The sequence below is a fragment of the Tinamus guttatus genome, unplaced genomic scaffold (genome assembly GCF_059628265.1).
Source record: "Tinamus guttatus ecotype Peru unplaced genomic scaffold, ASM5962826v1 Tinamus_guttatus_pri_ptg000455l, whole genome shotgun sequence".
NCBI lineage: Eukaryota > Metazoa > Chordata > Aves > Tinamiformes > Tinamidae > Tinamus > Tinamus guttatus.
In genome coordinates, this window is record NW_028288989.1 from 243,003 (window position 1) to 259,224 (window position 16,222).

The 16,222-nt window shown below is 43.7% G+C and overlaps 1 protein-coding gene across 2 annotated transcripts; it reads right to left on the reverse strand.

Moving 5' to 3' along the window:
• Positions 1 to 469: 469 nt before the first annotated feature.
• Positions 470 to 15,988, reverse strand: SLC45A2 (solute carrier family 45 member 2). Of its 2 annotated transcripts, none has more exons than XM_088532094.1 (7): positions 15,550 to 15,988; positions 14,268 to 14,444; positions 12,186 to 12,271; positions 5,676 to 5,819; positions 3,610 to 3,733; positions 2,556 to 2,761; positions 470 to 694 (listed from the first exon to the last, which is right to left on the reverse strand). In XM_088532094.1, the coding sequence occupies exons 1-7, from the start codon at positions 15,986 to 15,988 to the stop codon at positions 470 to 472; spliced, it is 1,401 nt and encodes a 466-aa protein (XP_088388220.1). The 2 variants fall into 2 exon arrangements, with proteins under 2 accessions (XP_088388220.1, XP_088388219.1); XM_088532093.1 differs by having other exon boundaries at positions 11,949 to 12,271.
• Between the last annotated feature and the right edge of the window lie 234 nt (positions 15,989 to 16,222).

Here is a 16,222-nt window from a genome sequence, read left to right on the forward strand (position 1 = left end):
ACAGACTTTGACACTTGTTTAATCCTCTTGCAATTTTTGTTTTCTACAGGGAATGGTCCAGTCTTTTAAAATATTTTTAAAAATAATATAAGCAACAGCTTTCATCCTTGCTCTGTCCATTTTTATTACTTCTTCAATTTATTACTTCATTTATTAACTTCCTCAAATTGCCAATGAGAAATATCTCAATGACTACTCATGCAGGGTATCAGGACACCACGGGCATACAAGCCATAATGTGCAATAGCACCTTCTTAGTATGAAGGAGGTAATAAAGTAGGCAAAATAGAGAAACTTTCCATTTGATGCATTAGGCTGACAGCTTTAATAAGAGTCTCCACTTTGTGGACAAGAAACGCTCTGGAATTGCAACCATTCCAAGGAGGTAAAAGAAGAGGATGTGCCAGCAACCTCAGCATGGCACCAGCACCAGTGCTCCTGAACCAGACAGAAAATGCTCCCCTGTGGCTTACCCCACATATCGAACACAAAAGGCAACGAAGCAGCAGCCGATCAGCGCCACGGTGGATGCCGAAATCACCGTGACCGCGCTGCCGGCAACACTAACCAGGAGGCCGAGGCCCACGCCGAGAATGATCTGGGCCAGCTGCACCATGCAGGTGAGGGCAGCGCAGTCAATGCCCTTCCCGCGCCCGTGTGTGCCGGGTTGCTCTCCGTCCTGCAGCTTCAGGTTCTGCAAATGAGCACAAATCAAACTGCAGTCTGACATGAATGCTGGTGACTGGCAGCTCTCAGACGATGCCTAAGGGCAGCCCCTGTCATGAGGCCCAGGCACAGCAAGGCAAGGACAACAGGTCTCTATTTCCCATCTTTGTTTTTCTGCCAGTCCCTGAGGTGACATTTAAAGCTTGTACAAGCAACAGTGAGCTTTCCAGGCTTCCCTCAAATTTGTCCCATTTTTGTCCCACTTCTCCCACCCACCTTGCTTCTCTCCATCCTTTCTCTCGGGGGGAAGAAAAGAAACATGGTAAGAAATAGGTTTTTCCTTGACATTTGGGTCTATTTGAGCTCTGACACAAGGAGAGTTTTTCACAGCACAGAATACCCTGTCAAGGATACGTTAGCTCCAACTGTCATGTGCTTAAAGGAAAGCCCCAGGGGATGGCAGGGTAAGAAGTGTTGTGCACACACATCCCCCACATACAGACCTGACCTGCTTTTCATTGAGCACTATGCTCTGAAGTTATGCTTCAAAGCTCAAAAATCAGTTCATTACTAACATCTTAACATAATGCTTTCATTGCTGAAAAAATGATTTGAAAGCAATTCCCAGACTAGGATTCTACATCACAGAAATCCATTATCAACTAATGATATTCCAGGGATATCATAGCAGAGCAACAGGCTTTATTTATTATACATAAGTAACTCTTCCAAGAAAGAATTATTCTGATTTTGTTGTGAAATTATTTGATAGTTTACATATTTATAGTTCTTGTTGCATAGGCTATTGCATGTGTTGTAATAGACCTTCTGTGCTGTATGATAGATGAGCAGCTGTCTCCTGGTAGCTGAATGCTCTCAGTTGTTAGGATGCTTTTTGCTTTTCCCATGACCTTGTTACATTGCATTTGAGATGCTAACGCACAAAGGTCAGAAGTACTGGAGAAAACAGTCAGTCCCTTCCAAATCCAGTACACAAAACTGAATTTGGATCCTAGGGAAGAGCAGCATACAAAGGAATTGAGAGGCTAATACTTTAAAACCCAGCACATGGTTTTGGTAGAATGCATACTGGTGGAGTATGCATTCTACCCCCTTTGTCTACTTTTTGTGGGGGGAACAATACGGTCAATAATGTCACTTCATCTGAGGTGTTTCAAAGTTTAAAAGTAGCATTTTTGTTTTAATTATAACTATTTTGCTGGTCTCTTCCCAGTGTCCCTATGTGCCAGTAATTCTGAGCACAGGCACATGAATGTGCAGATGAATGTGCAGATGAAGGCATGATTATGATCCTCTTTTTTCTATCTTGTCCTCAAAAGTTCTATCTTGACTCCAAAGTCAAGTCTACACTAATATGAACAGGTTAAGCCTCACTGAAATCACATTTGGCAGAGTTCCTCAATTTGAGCCCAGTCAATCTTTTTGCTTTTAGAAACAAAGATGTACTCACACAGCTGTCTACAAACCAACGTTTTTGATTTCATTTCCAGGATGGCAGCACTTACAGCCCCATCTGAAGCCCTGTTGTCTGTGCACTGCCTGAACACTTACTGGAATCACCTTTGTTTCAGTTGTGATGATAAATAATAGTTTGTTGTAACGCATGACTGAATTCGGAGAATTTGGAAAGGTTCTTATCAAAAAAAGTTCTATAGAGCTACAACCCATCTTAATATGTTAATATAGTTAGAGTCCTGAAGTGGTCTCCGTCGGAATTTTTCTTCGTATAGCATTTATATCACCATAAATAGTTTGAAACAATTACTAAAATCTTTCCTCCAGCTCCATCCTTTTTTTTTTTCCCCCACAAACAGACTGAACAAACTTCGCCAGATACGAATTTACCCTTCCTTAGGCCTTGAACTTACCTCTTCTTCCCGATGATACTCTGCAATGAGGTGGAATGGCACCGTATACAGTGTGCTGGACATAACACCAAAGAGGGAGCATAGAGCCAGGGTGGAATAGACATTGGGAAACAGGCCAATTAAGCCAGTACCTAATCCAAAAAGTAGATATCCAATGAAATAAAGTCCTTTTAATCCTATATATGGCAGAAGGGCTTTTTGCAGGTCTGCAAAATGGAAAACAGTGATGGGAAGTTAAAAAGCTTCCTCTCATAAGACATAATGAAGAGAAAAATCTTAAGGCTTTTGGAAGTTGCTTCAAGTTATTGTGAGGATATACTTGCAGCAGATATTCTTTTTCCTGACATTCCTCTCTCTGGGAATATTCTTATTGTGAGTTAAGCAAATCCAGAGAAGAACTAGTTACCAGGTATCATGTAAGAACTGCCCTTGCTGGCACCCTGACTGTTTGCTTATAATACAAACTTTTGGCAATATCGCCTCACTGAGCTGAGGGGGCTGATACACAAATATCTACATTTAAGATCCAAAGGAGAAAATATTTCCATCAAGTCTCTTTTAGATACTAACTTTATACCCCAGAATGTTACTAATTTAATTTTTGGGGTAGCAAACAACTTTTTTAATCCAGGATAAGAAGTATGTTAAAATCTAGTTGGGGAACTGGACTGGCATGTTGACACACGACTCTACATAGTAAAGTTCATGTTTTTGGCAAGATATTCTACTGCATTGTGAAAATGTTATTCTGTAAGGGAAAAAGGCAGATAGGTGAAAGCATTACAGAGATCTTCTGAGGACTCAGTTACATGACTGATATACAAACAGCATCTTAGAATATGCTCACCGCATCCTTTTTACTTGAGTATTTAAGTTTAGGATGACTTTCAATGCTCAGTCAGGCCCCATATAGAGCAATGCCTTTCTCCCAGAATGACCCACATCATGAGGTCTGGTCAGGAGTCGTTACAAGACAAGCTTTGTACCAATAATATGAACACAACATTCAAGTTTTAATGTGAAAAAATGCCAGAATGGATTCTTGAGTACTTACAAGAATAGACTGATGAAAAAAACGCATTAATGCACAGCCCCCAGCATCCAACTTCCACTCCTCGTTCATAGGCAAGGTAAAGGGTAGAGTTGCGAGGCGCGTAGGGACTGCCCTCGTACACAATCTGAGAGAGACCACAGAGATCACAGAGGGCAGGTATGTGCTGCACATGTGTAGTATCTCCATACTAGAGCTACATGGCACCCCAACACAGGGTCTCATCCTTGGGCCATCCTCCTGGCTCCACTCCTACCTCCTTGTCTTAGATTCTCTCTCCTTTTCTTTTCTTTCTTTCTTTTTTTATTCTGAAATTGATTTATTTTGTTCATGTTTTGTTTCTTTCTTTCAGGCTTACTCCCACACACTTGTTTTTCCACCCAGGCACTCTGAGAATTAGTCTCTTACTCAGTTCCTTTTGCAGGAAAACAAGCTTTTTTTTCTTTAAAGTTGTTTTTTTGAAAGTTGTTGTAAAGTTTAAAGTAAATTTTTCTTTAAATTTTTCTTAAAAATTTCTGTTCCAGAAACAAAAACTCTCTCTTACCTAGAGAGAAAAAAAAAAGTGTGTGTGGGGGGGCAAGTAAATACTGGATACTGGCTGGAAACCACATAAAAGCAGGAAGTGGCAGTGACAGGACTGGGGAAGGGAGGAAGGGAGCCTCTTTAGGCAGCCTGTTCCAGGACTCTGTCACCCTCACAGTAAAGAAGTTCTTCCTCATATGGAGGTGGAACTTCCTGTGTTTTAGTCTGAACCCATTACCCCTTGTCCTATCACGGGCCACCCCCCGAGAAGAGTTTGGTGACATCCTCCCTACATGCTCCCCTCAGGTACTTGAACATGTTGATCAAATCTCCTCTCAGTTTTCTCTAGGCTAAACAGGCCCAGCTCGCTTTGTCTTTCCTCATACGATAGACATTTGAGTCCCTTAATCATCTTCGTGGCTCTCCGCTGGGCCCTCTCTAGAAGCTCAATGTTCTTCTTGTACTGGGGAGCCCAGAACTTCACCCAGTGCTCCAGGTGCGGCCTCACCAGAGCTGAGGAGAACGGCAGGATCCCCTCCCTCGACCTGCTGGCACCGCTCCTCCTGATGCAGGCCAGGATCCCATTGGCCTTCTTGGCCACAAGGACACACTGCTGCCTCATGGTCAACTTGTCAACCAGGACTCCCAAATCCCTCTCCATGGAGCTGCTTGCCAGCAGATCAACCTCCCTCCCCCGCCTCCTTTTTTAATTAATTAATTTACATTTTGTTATAACAGAAGAGAGGCTGCTTTGCTGATTCATATTCACAAATCTATTGGCAAAAAAAATAATACCCAGTGTCATTTCTTAGCCTATTTTACAGTCCTGGCAAGAAGCAGTCATTTGCAACAGCAGCAAACGCCTATGGGCTGACTGCCTGCTAGAGCTAAGTGCAGGAATAGCCCGGATCACCTACACGGCGGCTGGCCAGGCCTATCTGCAGCCCGCAGACAGGGCAGGCACCACAGGCTCCAGCCCACGTGGGGCCACAACACAGCACCCTGAGCCTGCCCAATAACTTGGATTTAAACAAAACATGGCAAAGCCGGCACCCGTCCCCCACTGTCTCTGTGTTTCTGGGAATGCAGTCCCACATACTACGTATAAACTGTTCAGTGTTTCAGGAGGCCAAATGAGCTGAGCACTGTGACGTGGTGAATGTTTGAAGCAGGTACTGGCACATTTTTGCTGGCTTGTTTGACAGAGCATATCCCAATAAAAAAGCAAAATTTCCTGGCACCCTGGACCACAGAAGGATCTGGTACCATCACAAAAACTCTGACAGTCATCCCAAGAGCTTCTCTCTGAACGGCGAAACGGCCCAAAACCCTTACAAATGCAGAAAGCCTGACACCCAACAGAGCCCAGTTTGCGACGGGGCCTGAAAGGAATGAGCTATTTCACAAAACTCTTGTTTGGGCACTCCACATATAACTCGCTCCGAAATCACTGTCATTTCTTCAAGTTTATAATACATGCTCACTTTTTTTCTGTGGAGGATGAAATGCTACAAGTAAATAAAAGCAAAAGTGCCCTATGTTTTTACCTGTCCCATGAAATCTGTGAAGAAGAGCATGTTGGACAGGAAAGCCATCCATCCGAAGAGATGGCTCACGCACAGGTAGCGATAGTGGGATGGCATGCTTATAAGCGTCTTCAGGAGCGATTTAAGGGTCATCCGTGGCTGAGTCTAAACACAAATATTTAACAGTAGTTAACAATAAACTGTTTAACAATAATACTGTATTACTGCCCTGATGGCTAATAAAATAGCTGACGGCAAATGGAGAAGGTCTCATCATAGTTTTAATGCCAAACTTCCTAAGTTTTCTATTTGTTTTTGCTAGAATGGGTTGCTTGGGTACTGAAAGTCCTTCAATATCTTTTCTGTTTGTCAGAGCTAATGCCTAATAAAGTCATCTGAAAGATTAACAGAGACACTGGGAGAGCTGGGGTACATCGCTAATGATAAAAACATTTCCTGCTGTTACAAGCCATCAGTGGGGTTATTAATTATTTGTAGAACCAAGAGAAAATTTTCTGTCAAAACAGATCCTCAGTGGAAAATTGGAGTTTCGAAAATAAAAAATCTTTATCAAGGCAATCAGCTTTCCATTGACAATTGAAAGCTACCATAGGAAAAAAAAAGTGGAAAACAAAATATTTCGTAAGAGTTAAGAATGTGTCTGATTCTGAGACCTCACTCTCATTCCCCTTTGTGTGTTAAGCTCCCTAGAAAACTTCACCTCTTCTGGTGCATCATCACCGTGAGATCTTTTATGTACTATCTACTCCCCAGCAAGCCAGGAGAGAGTGATACTGCATAGGAGACACAGCACCACCCAAATCCTGTGTGCAGAACGTGAGCCCCGGCACCCCAGCACCTCATCCCATGGGAGAAAGGGCTCAGTTCAAACCCAGAACATTGCAGCTAATCTTAAACAGAGTTTTACTTTTGGAACAATACAATTTCTTAGCATCATCAATACCCCACCTTATCTCCCTCTTCCTCAGTCTCAGCCTTGGACCCAAACACTCTTTCCCTATTTCTTTTCTGGTTACATTCATCATATCACTTGTATGTCGAGCATGATGAGCAGTAGGTTAGCTGCCACACATTTATAGCACACAGCTCTGGCTACTTTAAAGATCCTGCATGATTCTTTGCTTTTTAAGAAAAAAAAAAAAGAAAAGAAATGCTGTTTTTACTGTGAGTGATGGAACATTCCCATTTTTTTCTAGTCAGAGGCAACAATGTTGGGAGAGATGGTAAGGGGAGTTGTATGGTCATTAGATGTGGCAGAACCATAAAAGTTATGAAAAGCAGAATTTTATCTTAAATTTTGTGTAAGCTGAGGATTTTTTTCCTATCTTTGATGTTTTAGCTACTTTTCACAGTTCTGCTGTCCTTTAAACTAGGTTATGCTGCTAGCTGCAATACAAGTAATCACCATGGAAAAGGTTGGGAAATACTTTGCTGCAGTGAGAGGTTTCTAATCCTCATAGGAATGTCAAATTTCAAGATGCTGACTTTTACCTTGACCTGCATATTGTCCAAATCCCTCGGAATTTGTCTTGGCATCACTGTCACTTTTAACTTCATTTTAAATAAAGTAAGCTTTCTATTAGAAAGCCTGTGGCCTCACGGTCACAGGCCCTGGTTCTCATGGGGGACTTCAACTATCCCGACATCAACTGGGAGGACAACACAGCCAGGCATAAGCAGTCCTGGAGGTTCCTGCAGAGCGTCGACGATAACTTTTTGACGCAGGTTGTGGAGGAGCCGACGAGGAGAGGTGGGCTACTGGACCTCGTGCTATCAAATAGGGAGGGCCTAGTAGGAGATGTTAAGGTGGGGGGTAGCCTCGGCTGCAGTGACCATGAGTTGGTGGAGTTCAGGATTCAACGAGGAGGAGGCAGGGCTGTAAGTAGCCTTGCGACGATGGACTTCAGGAGGGCCAACTTTAGCCTCTTCAGAGACCTCCTCGGTAGAATCCCATGGGCTAGTGCTCTAGAAGGCAGGGGGGCCCAAGAGAGCTGGTTAGTTTTCAAGCGGCACTTCCTCCACGCCCAGCAACAGTGCATCCCTGTGTGTAGGAAGGGAGGCAGAGGGGGCAGGCGACCTGCGTGGATGAGCCGGGAGCTTGTGGCAATGCTCAAGCAGAAGGCAGCGGTATACAGAATGTGGAAAAAAGGACAGGCCCCCTGGGAGAAATACAGGAACGTAGTCAGGGAGTGCAGAGATGCGACAAGGAAAGCTAAGGCACGTCTGGAAGGCAAGCTGGCAAGGGACGTTAAAAATAACAATAACAAAAAAAAATTCTTCAAATACATTAACAGCAAAAGGAAGATCAGGGAGAACGTGGGTCCGCTGGAGGACGGGATGGGCACCTTGGTTACAAATAACACAGAAAAAGCAGAGTTGCTCAATGCCTTCTTTGCTTCGGTGTTTACCAAGGGCAGCCCTTTAGAGCCCCAGGCCCTAGAGGCAAGAGAAGAAGCGGGTGGAGAGGAAGACTTGCCCTGGGTAGAGGAAGATTGGGTCAGAGAGCACCTAAGGAACCTCGATACCCACAAATCCATGGGCCCTGATGGGATGCACCCCAGAGTGCTGCGGGAGCTGGCAGATGCCATAGCTAAGCCGCTCTCCATCATCTTTGAAAGATCCTGGAGAACGGGGAAGGTGCCGGAAGACTGGAAGAAGGCCAATGTCACGCCAGTCTTCAAAAAAGGCAAGAAGGAGGACCCAGGCAACTACAGGCCAGTCAGCCTCACCTCCGTCCCCGGAAAAGTGATGGAACGGCTCATACTGGCTGTTGTCTCCAGGCACATGGAGGACAAGAAGGTGCTCAAGAGTAGTCAGCATGGATTCACCAAGGGAAAATCTTGCCTGACTAACCTGATAGCCTTCTATGATGAAATGACCGGCTGGATAGACGAGGGGAGAGCGGTGGATGTCGTCTATCTCGACTTCACCAAGGCTTTTGACACCGTCCCTCACAACATCCTCCTGGGCAAGCTCCGGAAGTGTGGGATAGATGAGTGGACAGTGAGATGGATTAGGAACTGGCTGGATGGCAGGGCCCAGAGAGTGGTGATCAGCGGTGCAGAGTCTAGTTGGAGGCCTGTGGCTAGTGGGGTCCCCCAGGGGTCAGTCCTTGGTCCAGTCCTGTTCAATTTATTCATCAATGACCTGGATGAAGGCACAGAGTGCTCCCTCAGCAAGTTTGCTGATGATACCAAACTGGGAGGAGTAGCCGATACCCCAGAGGGCTGTGCTGCCATCCAGAGGGACCTGGACAGACTGGACAACTGGGCGGTGAAAAACCTCATGCAGTTCAACAAGGCCAAGTGCAAGGTCCTGCACCTGGGGAGGAATAACCCCAGACACCAGTACAGGCTGGGGACCGAGCTTGTGGAGAGCAGCTCTGCGGAGAAAGACCTGGGTGTCATGGTGGACGACAAGTTGACCATGAGGCAGCAGTGTGCCCTCGTGGCCAAGAAGGCCAATGGGATCCTGGGCTGCATTAAGAAGAGCGTCTCCAGCAGGTCGAGGGAGGTGATCCTGCCCCTCTACTCAGCCCTGGTGAGGCCGCATCTGGAGTATTGTGTCCAGTTCTGGGCTCCACAGTACAAGAGGGATGTGGAGCTGCTGGAGAGAGTCCAGCGCAGGGCTACAAGGATGATCAGGGGCCTGGAACATCTGCCCTATGAGGAGAGGCTGAGGGAGCTGGGCCTGTTCAGCCTGGAGAAGAGAAGGCTGAGAGGGGATCTAATCAGTGTATATAAATACCTCAAGGGAGGGAGTGCAGAGGATGGTGCTGGCCTCTTTTCAGTGGTGGCCACTGATAGGACTAGAGGAAATGGCCGGAAACTGAAACATCAAAAATTCCATAGGAACTTAAGGAAAAATTTCTTAACAGTGAGGGTGACAGAGCACTGGAACAGGCTGCCCAGAGAGGTTGTGGAGTCTCCTTCTCTGGAGATCTTCAAAACCCGCTTGGATGCAGTCCTGTGCCACGTGCTTTAGGTGTCCCTGCGTATGCAGGGGGGTTGGACTAGATGATCTCTAGAGGTCCCTTCCAACCCTAAGCATTCTATGATTCTATGATTCTATGATTCTAGACTATAGTAATACAAATAAAATCCAACCAACCAAAAAAAAAGATCAATTCATTAGCCAAACCTAACTAACTCCTTATTTCAAGGATAATTACTATTGCATGATCCCACATATATAATTTGTTCATCTCTTCCTCATAATTCTTTCAAATAGCCTTTCCCATCAAAGTATTAGCAAAGGGTCAGGGAACTACAGAGGACGCTACTGTAATTACAAATGACCAATTGAGAACTAGCCAGAAATTGTTATTGCCTATTCAGGTGTTTTCAAAAGTGAAAAACTATATCTGTTTAATGCATATAGACCTCACACTGGTATTTTTAAATGAAGTTTGACTCAAGCTTCTTTTTAAGTGACTTTCCCTTCTATAGCCCAAAGTACCCAATCATTTTCTCTATAACATTACTGTAACTCAAGGCCTAAGGATACTTCAAAGGGACACATGGGAATCAATATGACTTTACTATTATTATTATTATTATTATTGCAGTGGGTCCTGAGTAACTTGGCACTAAATTAAAGAACACAAGTAGAATCATTTTGTATGTTTATTCCTAGTGTAGCAAGTCAAATGTCATTAAATATCTATGGGGACTATTAGCATGCAAGAGCACAGGCCCTAATTCAAAAGAAATAGGACCCTAATGCCTGCAGCAAAAGAGACACAGAAAAGCAGGAAACCAAGCCATTTTTTTTCAAGGAAGCAATTACAGTAATGAATAAACTCAGAAAACATGTGCTATATGAGACAGACCATTTCTGCAGTGACAGAGTGTCTAAAATTTACACAAGCCCAAACACATCAAAGAAACCTTAGATGGATCAAAGCACGGAGCCTCTGACAGGCTGTCCAGTGAGCCCCTGGGAAAGGAGGGCAACGGAACAAGCGGGAACAGAGCGGACAGCAGAGCTCCACATGGGGGGTCAGGTGTCATCGATTCAGTGGGATTAGCTTTTGCAAAGCAACAGATTATCCCATTCCATAGTTTGCTTCCCTTGTTCTCCCTGCATTTGTTCTCTCCTCCTTTCTCTTGGAGCCTATGCTGGCAGACATGCTATGACGTTCACCACCTTTGGTAATCATGAGGATGCTCAGTGTGAACAGGGCTGGCAAGGCCTGGCCCAAGAGGGGAAAGGGGACAAGCGCTGCACATTCCCAGGGTTTTTTAAATTGATTTCCCAAGACTTATTTCAGGGATAGCTATACATAATGCTAAGAAATCAAAAGTGAATTTAGAACAGGAGGAAGCTCTTTTGCTATTTATTGTTATAATGGGAACCAGCAAGCCTTTGCTTACCTAGGATGCCATGAAAGTGCTGTCAGGATTCTTAGCACTGCAAATCATCAACAAAACAGTAAGAACTATTGTTTGTTCCTAACACTATTCTACAAGTGTGATCTCCACATATTTTCCATGCCGATTCACTTCTTCCTAACTGCCTTAGGGCGACGCATCATCTCTTGAAAACGAGATGCATTAGTAAATCAGTATGAATAAAATGCCAGTGCAAGTGCTCACTTCTCCCTCTCACCTGGAAGTTCTCCCAAAGATGCAGCTACAATAGCTGCTTTAAAAAAAAAAAAAAAAAAAAAAAAAAACCTTGGAAGGGAGGCAATGTTGTTGTAAAACTGAATAAGAGTTTAACTCTTCTGGTATTGCCAACAGATACTTGCTGGAATGCAGAGCAGCAGTGTAACTGGAGCATTTATCAGGGCAGGGTACACTTCATATATACTACATATGTAGGTGTTGTTGACTTCAGTGGAAGCTACGGATTTATATCAAAGATTAATGGTATCTAGTTCTTGTCCTCAGTATGTTGCAAATTCTATAGAAATTAAAGGACAAACTATATTCTATGGAGGAAAAACAGATGAGGAGGATATGAGGAGCTTCTGCTCTGTGGCAGTACAGAGCACAAACTCCAGCCTGGTTCTCCCTCATCCCCACAAAATGTCCAAAGCCGGCAAGACCAGCCCATCTCTGTCCCTTCTGTTAAAACTACTGTATAAACAATGAAATAGAAACCAGGCCAGAGAGGCTCGCTCTATATCCTGGTAGAGGATTTTCTGAGGGCTGCATTTCAAACAGTCATCAAGAGGTATTTTAAAAAGGGTAATAGGTAATTAAAAAAGGGTAACTGGTGGTCTCCAAGACTGAAAGGATAAAGGTCACAAAATCAATCCGCACTTACATCTGTATGTGATGGACCAGAGGACTTCGTTGGTTTAGGTGTGGCCTTTATTTCAGAACATGCTGATTTTAAGTAACCATTCTTGATTTCCTCTATGGATTTATACTGATGGGGTTCATCCACTTCCAACAAGAACTTGGTCTCTTCGCTTTCATATCTGAGGGGGACTTCAGGGATACTGCACAAGTGCACAACGAGGCAGACCAGGAAAACTAAGGCTGCAAAGAAGAACATCACCTGGAACTCGGATACCAAATGATGTCCCAGTATGGTATTACTCCAGTCCACAGCCCCTGTCAAGTAACCTAGGGCTCCTCCCAAGCCTACAGCAGGGGGAAAGCAGGAAAGAGAAAATATTTATAAAATAAATGAATAATATAGAATATGTTCTACATGTAATCTTCTCTAGACATCACTACATAATGCCCTTCAGGTATCAGTGTATGTGGGAAGAATCACAAGAAATTAAAACACTGAGCTAATCACATGTGTGAACAGTTGCCAAACATATCCTGAAAAATCTCCCCAGCTTTGGTGGACAAAGCTCTCCATGAAATGGCTGAACATATAGCAGCACAGTTCTCCATCCCTTTCTAGCAAATATTCTCTAAGCACGATTCAGAAACATTTCTCTGAGGCTTTCTTCTCTCTGAAACAATGCCCAATACAAAATAAAATTCTACAGCAATTTGTTTTTAGTGTACCATGAAAATAAAAGACTACAAAACAGACTGAATATAATTTTTTTGTTACATCAGGACTATCAGTATCTTAAACCTTGTAAAACGTATTTTATACTGAATAGCTGAATACAAACAGAAACACAGCCTCCATGTGAAATCTTCAAAAGGGAAGTAAAATAAATAACATATTTTGGTAATTATCACAAACCAAGTACTTCACCTCTATAAAAAGGAAAAAAAAAAAAAAGAACACGTACAAATGTGAGTTTGTTTTCACTGGCTTTCGTCATCTCAGGAAATGAAAAACAAAAGGTCAGAGTAAAGGTAAAGAGAGAATATTACTATGAGAATATTATTCTCCTATATTGCTTGACCTAATAACCATGTGATTGTACTTTAATTCTGGAATTTCTGTATTTCTTTCCCTTTTAGGTCTGACTATGGCCTTTCTTCACTGTGTCCCACTGAATTTTAGAGGGACTGTATCCTTTCTTGTTCCACCAAGTTTTGGAGAGACTGGATCCTAACTTGCTTTAATGAAAAGCAATAAAGCTGGTAACAGTTTCTTGAACTAAAACAACACTAACGTTTTGCACAGTGGTGAATGTTTTATATTTCAGATCATCTTTATATACTGTTTTGACAAAAAGTAATCATGATGCTAGAATGCATAATCTGAGAGTTGAACACTGGATATGTGCAGTATCTCTTCCGCTTTTCTCAGTGATCATAAATCCTTAATCGCAAAATATCTGTTTTACCATTTGGACCTTAAAAATGATGAAGACAATCTTAAGAACAAAATCTTGGAGATATTTAGTGTAAAAAGAAGGAACTAAGCTGGGAGGTAAAATAACTCAGTTCCTACAATACGTCTTTCTGAAAAAAAAGTCTTATTAACAAAGCCAGTGAAACGCTGGTATAGATTGCCTTAGGCAGATGAGAGAATCTCTATCCCTGGAGGATTTTAAAAATAGAGCAATTAACCATCAGGAAGGATTTTGGTGTAGATGGTCTTGCTATAGAGAACCCAAGGTGCTGGACCAAGTTAACTGCAACGTTTTTAAACATGGGCAAGTGCAATCAAATGAAGCAAGAGCCTGGACTGAGCTTCTCAATGTTGTTTTGTGAAAGTTATGAAACTCTGAATTTCACACCGGGCTTCTATCTCTATAGAAGAGGCTAGCATGTATCGAAACACTGCTGACAAATGGAAAACTAGCTACATAGCTTTGCATACAGCTTGCTTGTGTTGCATACTGAGCCAAAATATTTATTTTTCACCTCTATGGCAAGGAAGCAAGCTGCATTCCTTAATTTTTGCTTCACTAAAAGCTTAAAGAAAAATCAGTACAAGCTGAATAAGCACTACTTTGCTTTCCAAATCAATTAATTGCTCATAATTTAACCTTGGGTCTGCTGCTGTAAATATTTAGCCTTCTGCTGGAGAAGCCCTGTAGCAATCACAAGTTGCTGTTCTTTGGAGTAGTGAAAATCCAGCAACAAAAGACTCGTGACTGTGGCTCAAGATCAGATGATCCGTTCATTCAAGATTAGAAACACAGTCAGAATAAAATCCATGCAACTGCCCTCCCTTCCCTCTGGAGGTAGGAAGGCAAAGAAGGGATCTGAGTACCTGTAAGGAGGGCATGGTAATGCAGACCCTTCTCTTTTTCCTGATGAGAGCAGACATCAAATAAATATGCTTTGATGGGGCCATCAATGAAGTCAGCTGCAAAATCAAAAAGCACTACTCCAAGCATGGTAGTGACTATTGCCCATGTCTGCCGCTTTTCTCTCTCAGCAATGAAAGCTACAAAAAGAAAAAAGCAAAACAAAACTCATGCTGACAACTTTCACCCTCTTCATGAGTACTTTTCTGTACACAATAGTGACATGTTCTGCAAAAAAACTGTATTTCCTCTTTCCTGGTACATCGAAATATAATAATTTCTCAGTTATCTCTGGGAGAGCAGTGGCATAAGAGCTGTTTCCACCGGTGCCAGCTGGCACCCAGGCAGCAGCACCACTGAGCTAGTGCAGGGCTGAGCTGTGCTACACTGATTTACTGCCTTGGGTCGGCACAGGCTCTGGATACTGCAAACTCCACAATCAAAAGCATCACTAACTTTTTTTTCCTCCTTTACACTTGCACTGCATGCTCTAGTAGCCTCAGTCACGTTTCGTATCTTTTTTTTATTTTATGTTTTTGTCCCATCCTTCTAGTGTTTTACATAAACACAAATCTACTAAAACAACTCTTATTGGGCACATAAATACTGGCATATACAACATCAGAAATACCCAGGACAGAGGATAAATCAATCTATAAGGACACACTGCTCCCCTCACTGTCAGATCACAATGGCAACAACCTTCCATCAAGACTTTGAGAAAGTTGCAACTGAAATGCAACGAAAACAGCCTGTGGAGCCCTCACTCCTATTTGATTTTGCACATCCCTACTGCAACACTTTCTAGGAAGTTGCTGATTTCTCTTATTCACAAACACAACCCATTCCTGAGTCGAGTTGGTGCTGCAATAATTGTGATTATATATTTTAAATGTCAACACATTCTTAAATAGCGATTAATATATATTCAGTTTGGATGTGTACTGCACCATACAAGCAACATCCATTGCTAATTTTAATATGACACATTTCAGTTCTTAAAACCGTTTCTGAGCCCAAGCAGTGCTTGACTTTTATGAACTGCTGGGCAATCACATCAGCACAGAGCACACAGCGATCACATGCATAAATCATGGAACAGTCAATGGGCAGTATCGGCACTCAGCTGATTTAAAGCTCTTACTGTTCTTCAGCTCAATGCAATGCCCAATTTTAACAGGAATCTTTGGTTCAAATGGCTAGAACGCGTTTTTTCTGTCAGCACAGCACATGCCCCTCACTCACCTGAGATCAGCACGTCCCCATTGAGGTACAAAGCCATGCCTACCAGCATAATGATGCCCAGACCCAGAATGTAAGGTCGCCTCTTGCCCCAGCTAGAGGTGCAGTGATCACTGGCTGAACCTACCACGGGTTGCAGCACGAAGCCCAGGATAGGGCTGATGAGCCACACGAGGCTGTAGAGGTTCTTGGGCAGCCCTACAGTGAGCAGCACTGGAGTGACGAAGGCGGCCTCCACAGCGTAGCAGAACTCCCGGCCGAACATGGCCATGCTGTGCATGACCAGCTTCCCAGTCCCTTGCTTGCCTGGCTCCGCTATTCCAGTCCTTGCCACAGACTGCGGTGCAGCCTTCTCCTCCTCCCTGGGGATGTCCACATTGGCCTCGGCCACCTCGGAAGGGGGTAGAAGAGCCCCATAGAAACTCTCTTTCGTCAAGGTCATCGCCGTGGCTGTGTCCAGCTCGCGGGCCGGCCGGTGGGGAGGTCAGAGCTGCCTGCTCGGGACTGACATGGAGCCCAGATCATATGGCCGGGGAGCTCGCGCGGCGCCGGGGGAGGGACTCGCATACTTTCATGGCTCCGCGATCACAAGTTATGAAAGGAAGGGGGCGGGGAAGCCTGTGTCAGCATCCACACATGGGCCCTGCGGGGTGTCTGCACGGCTCCCGGCTGCAGG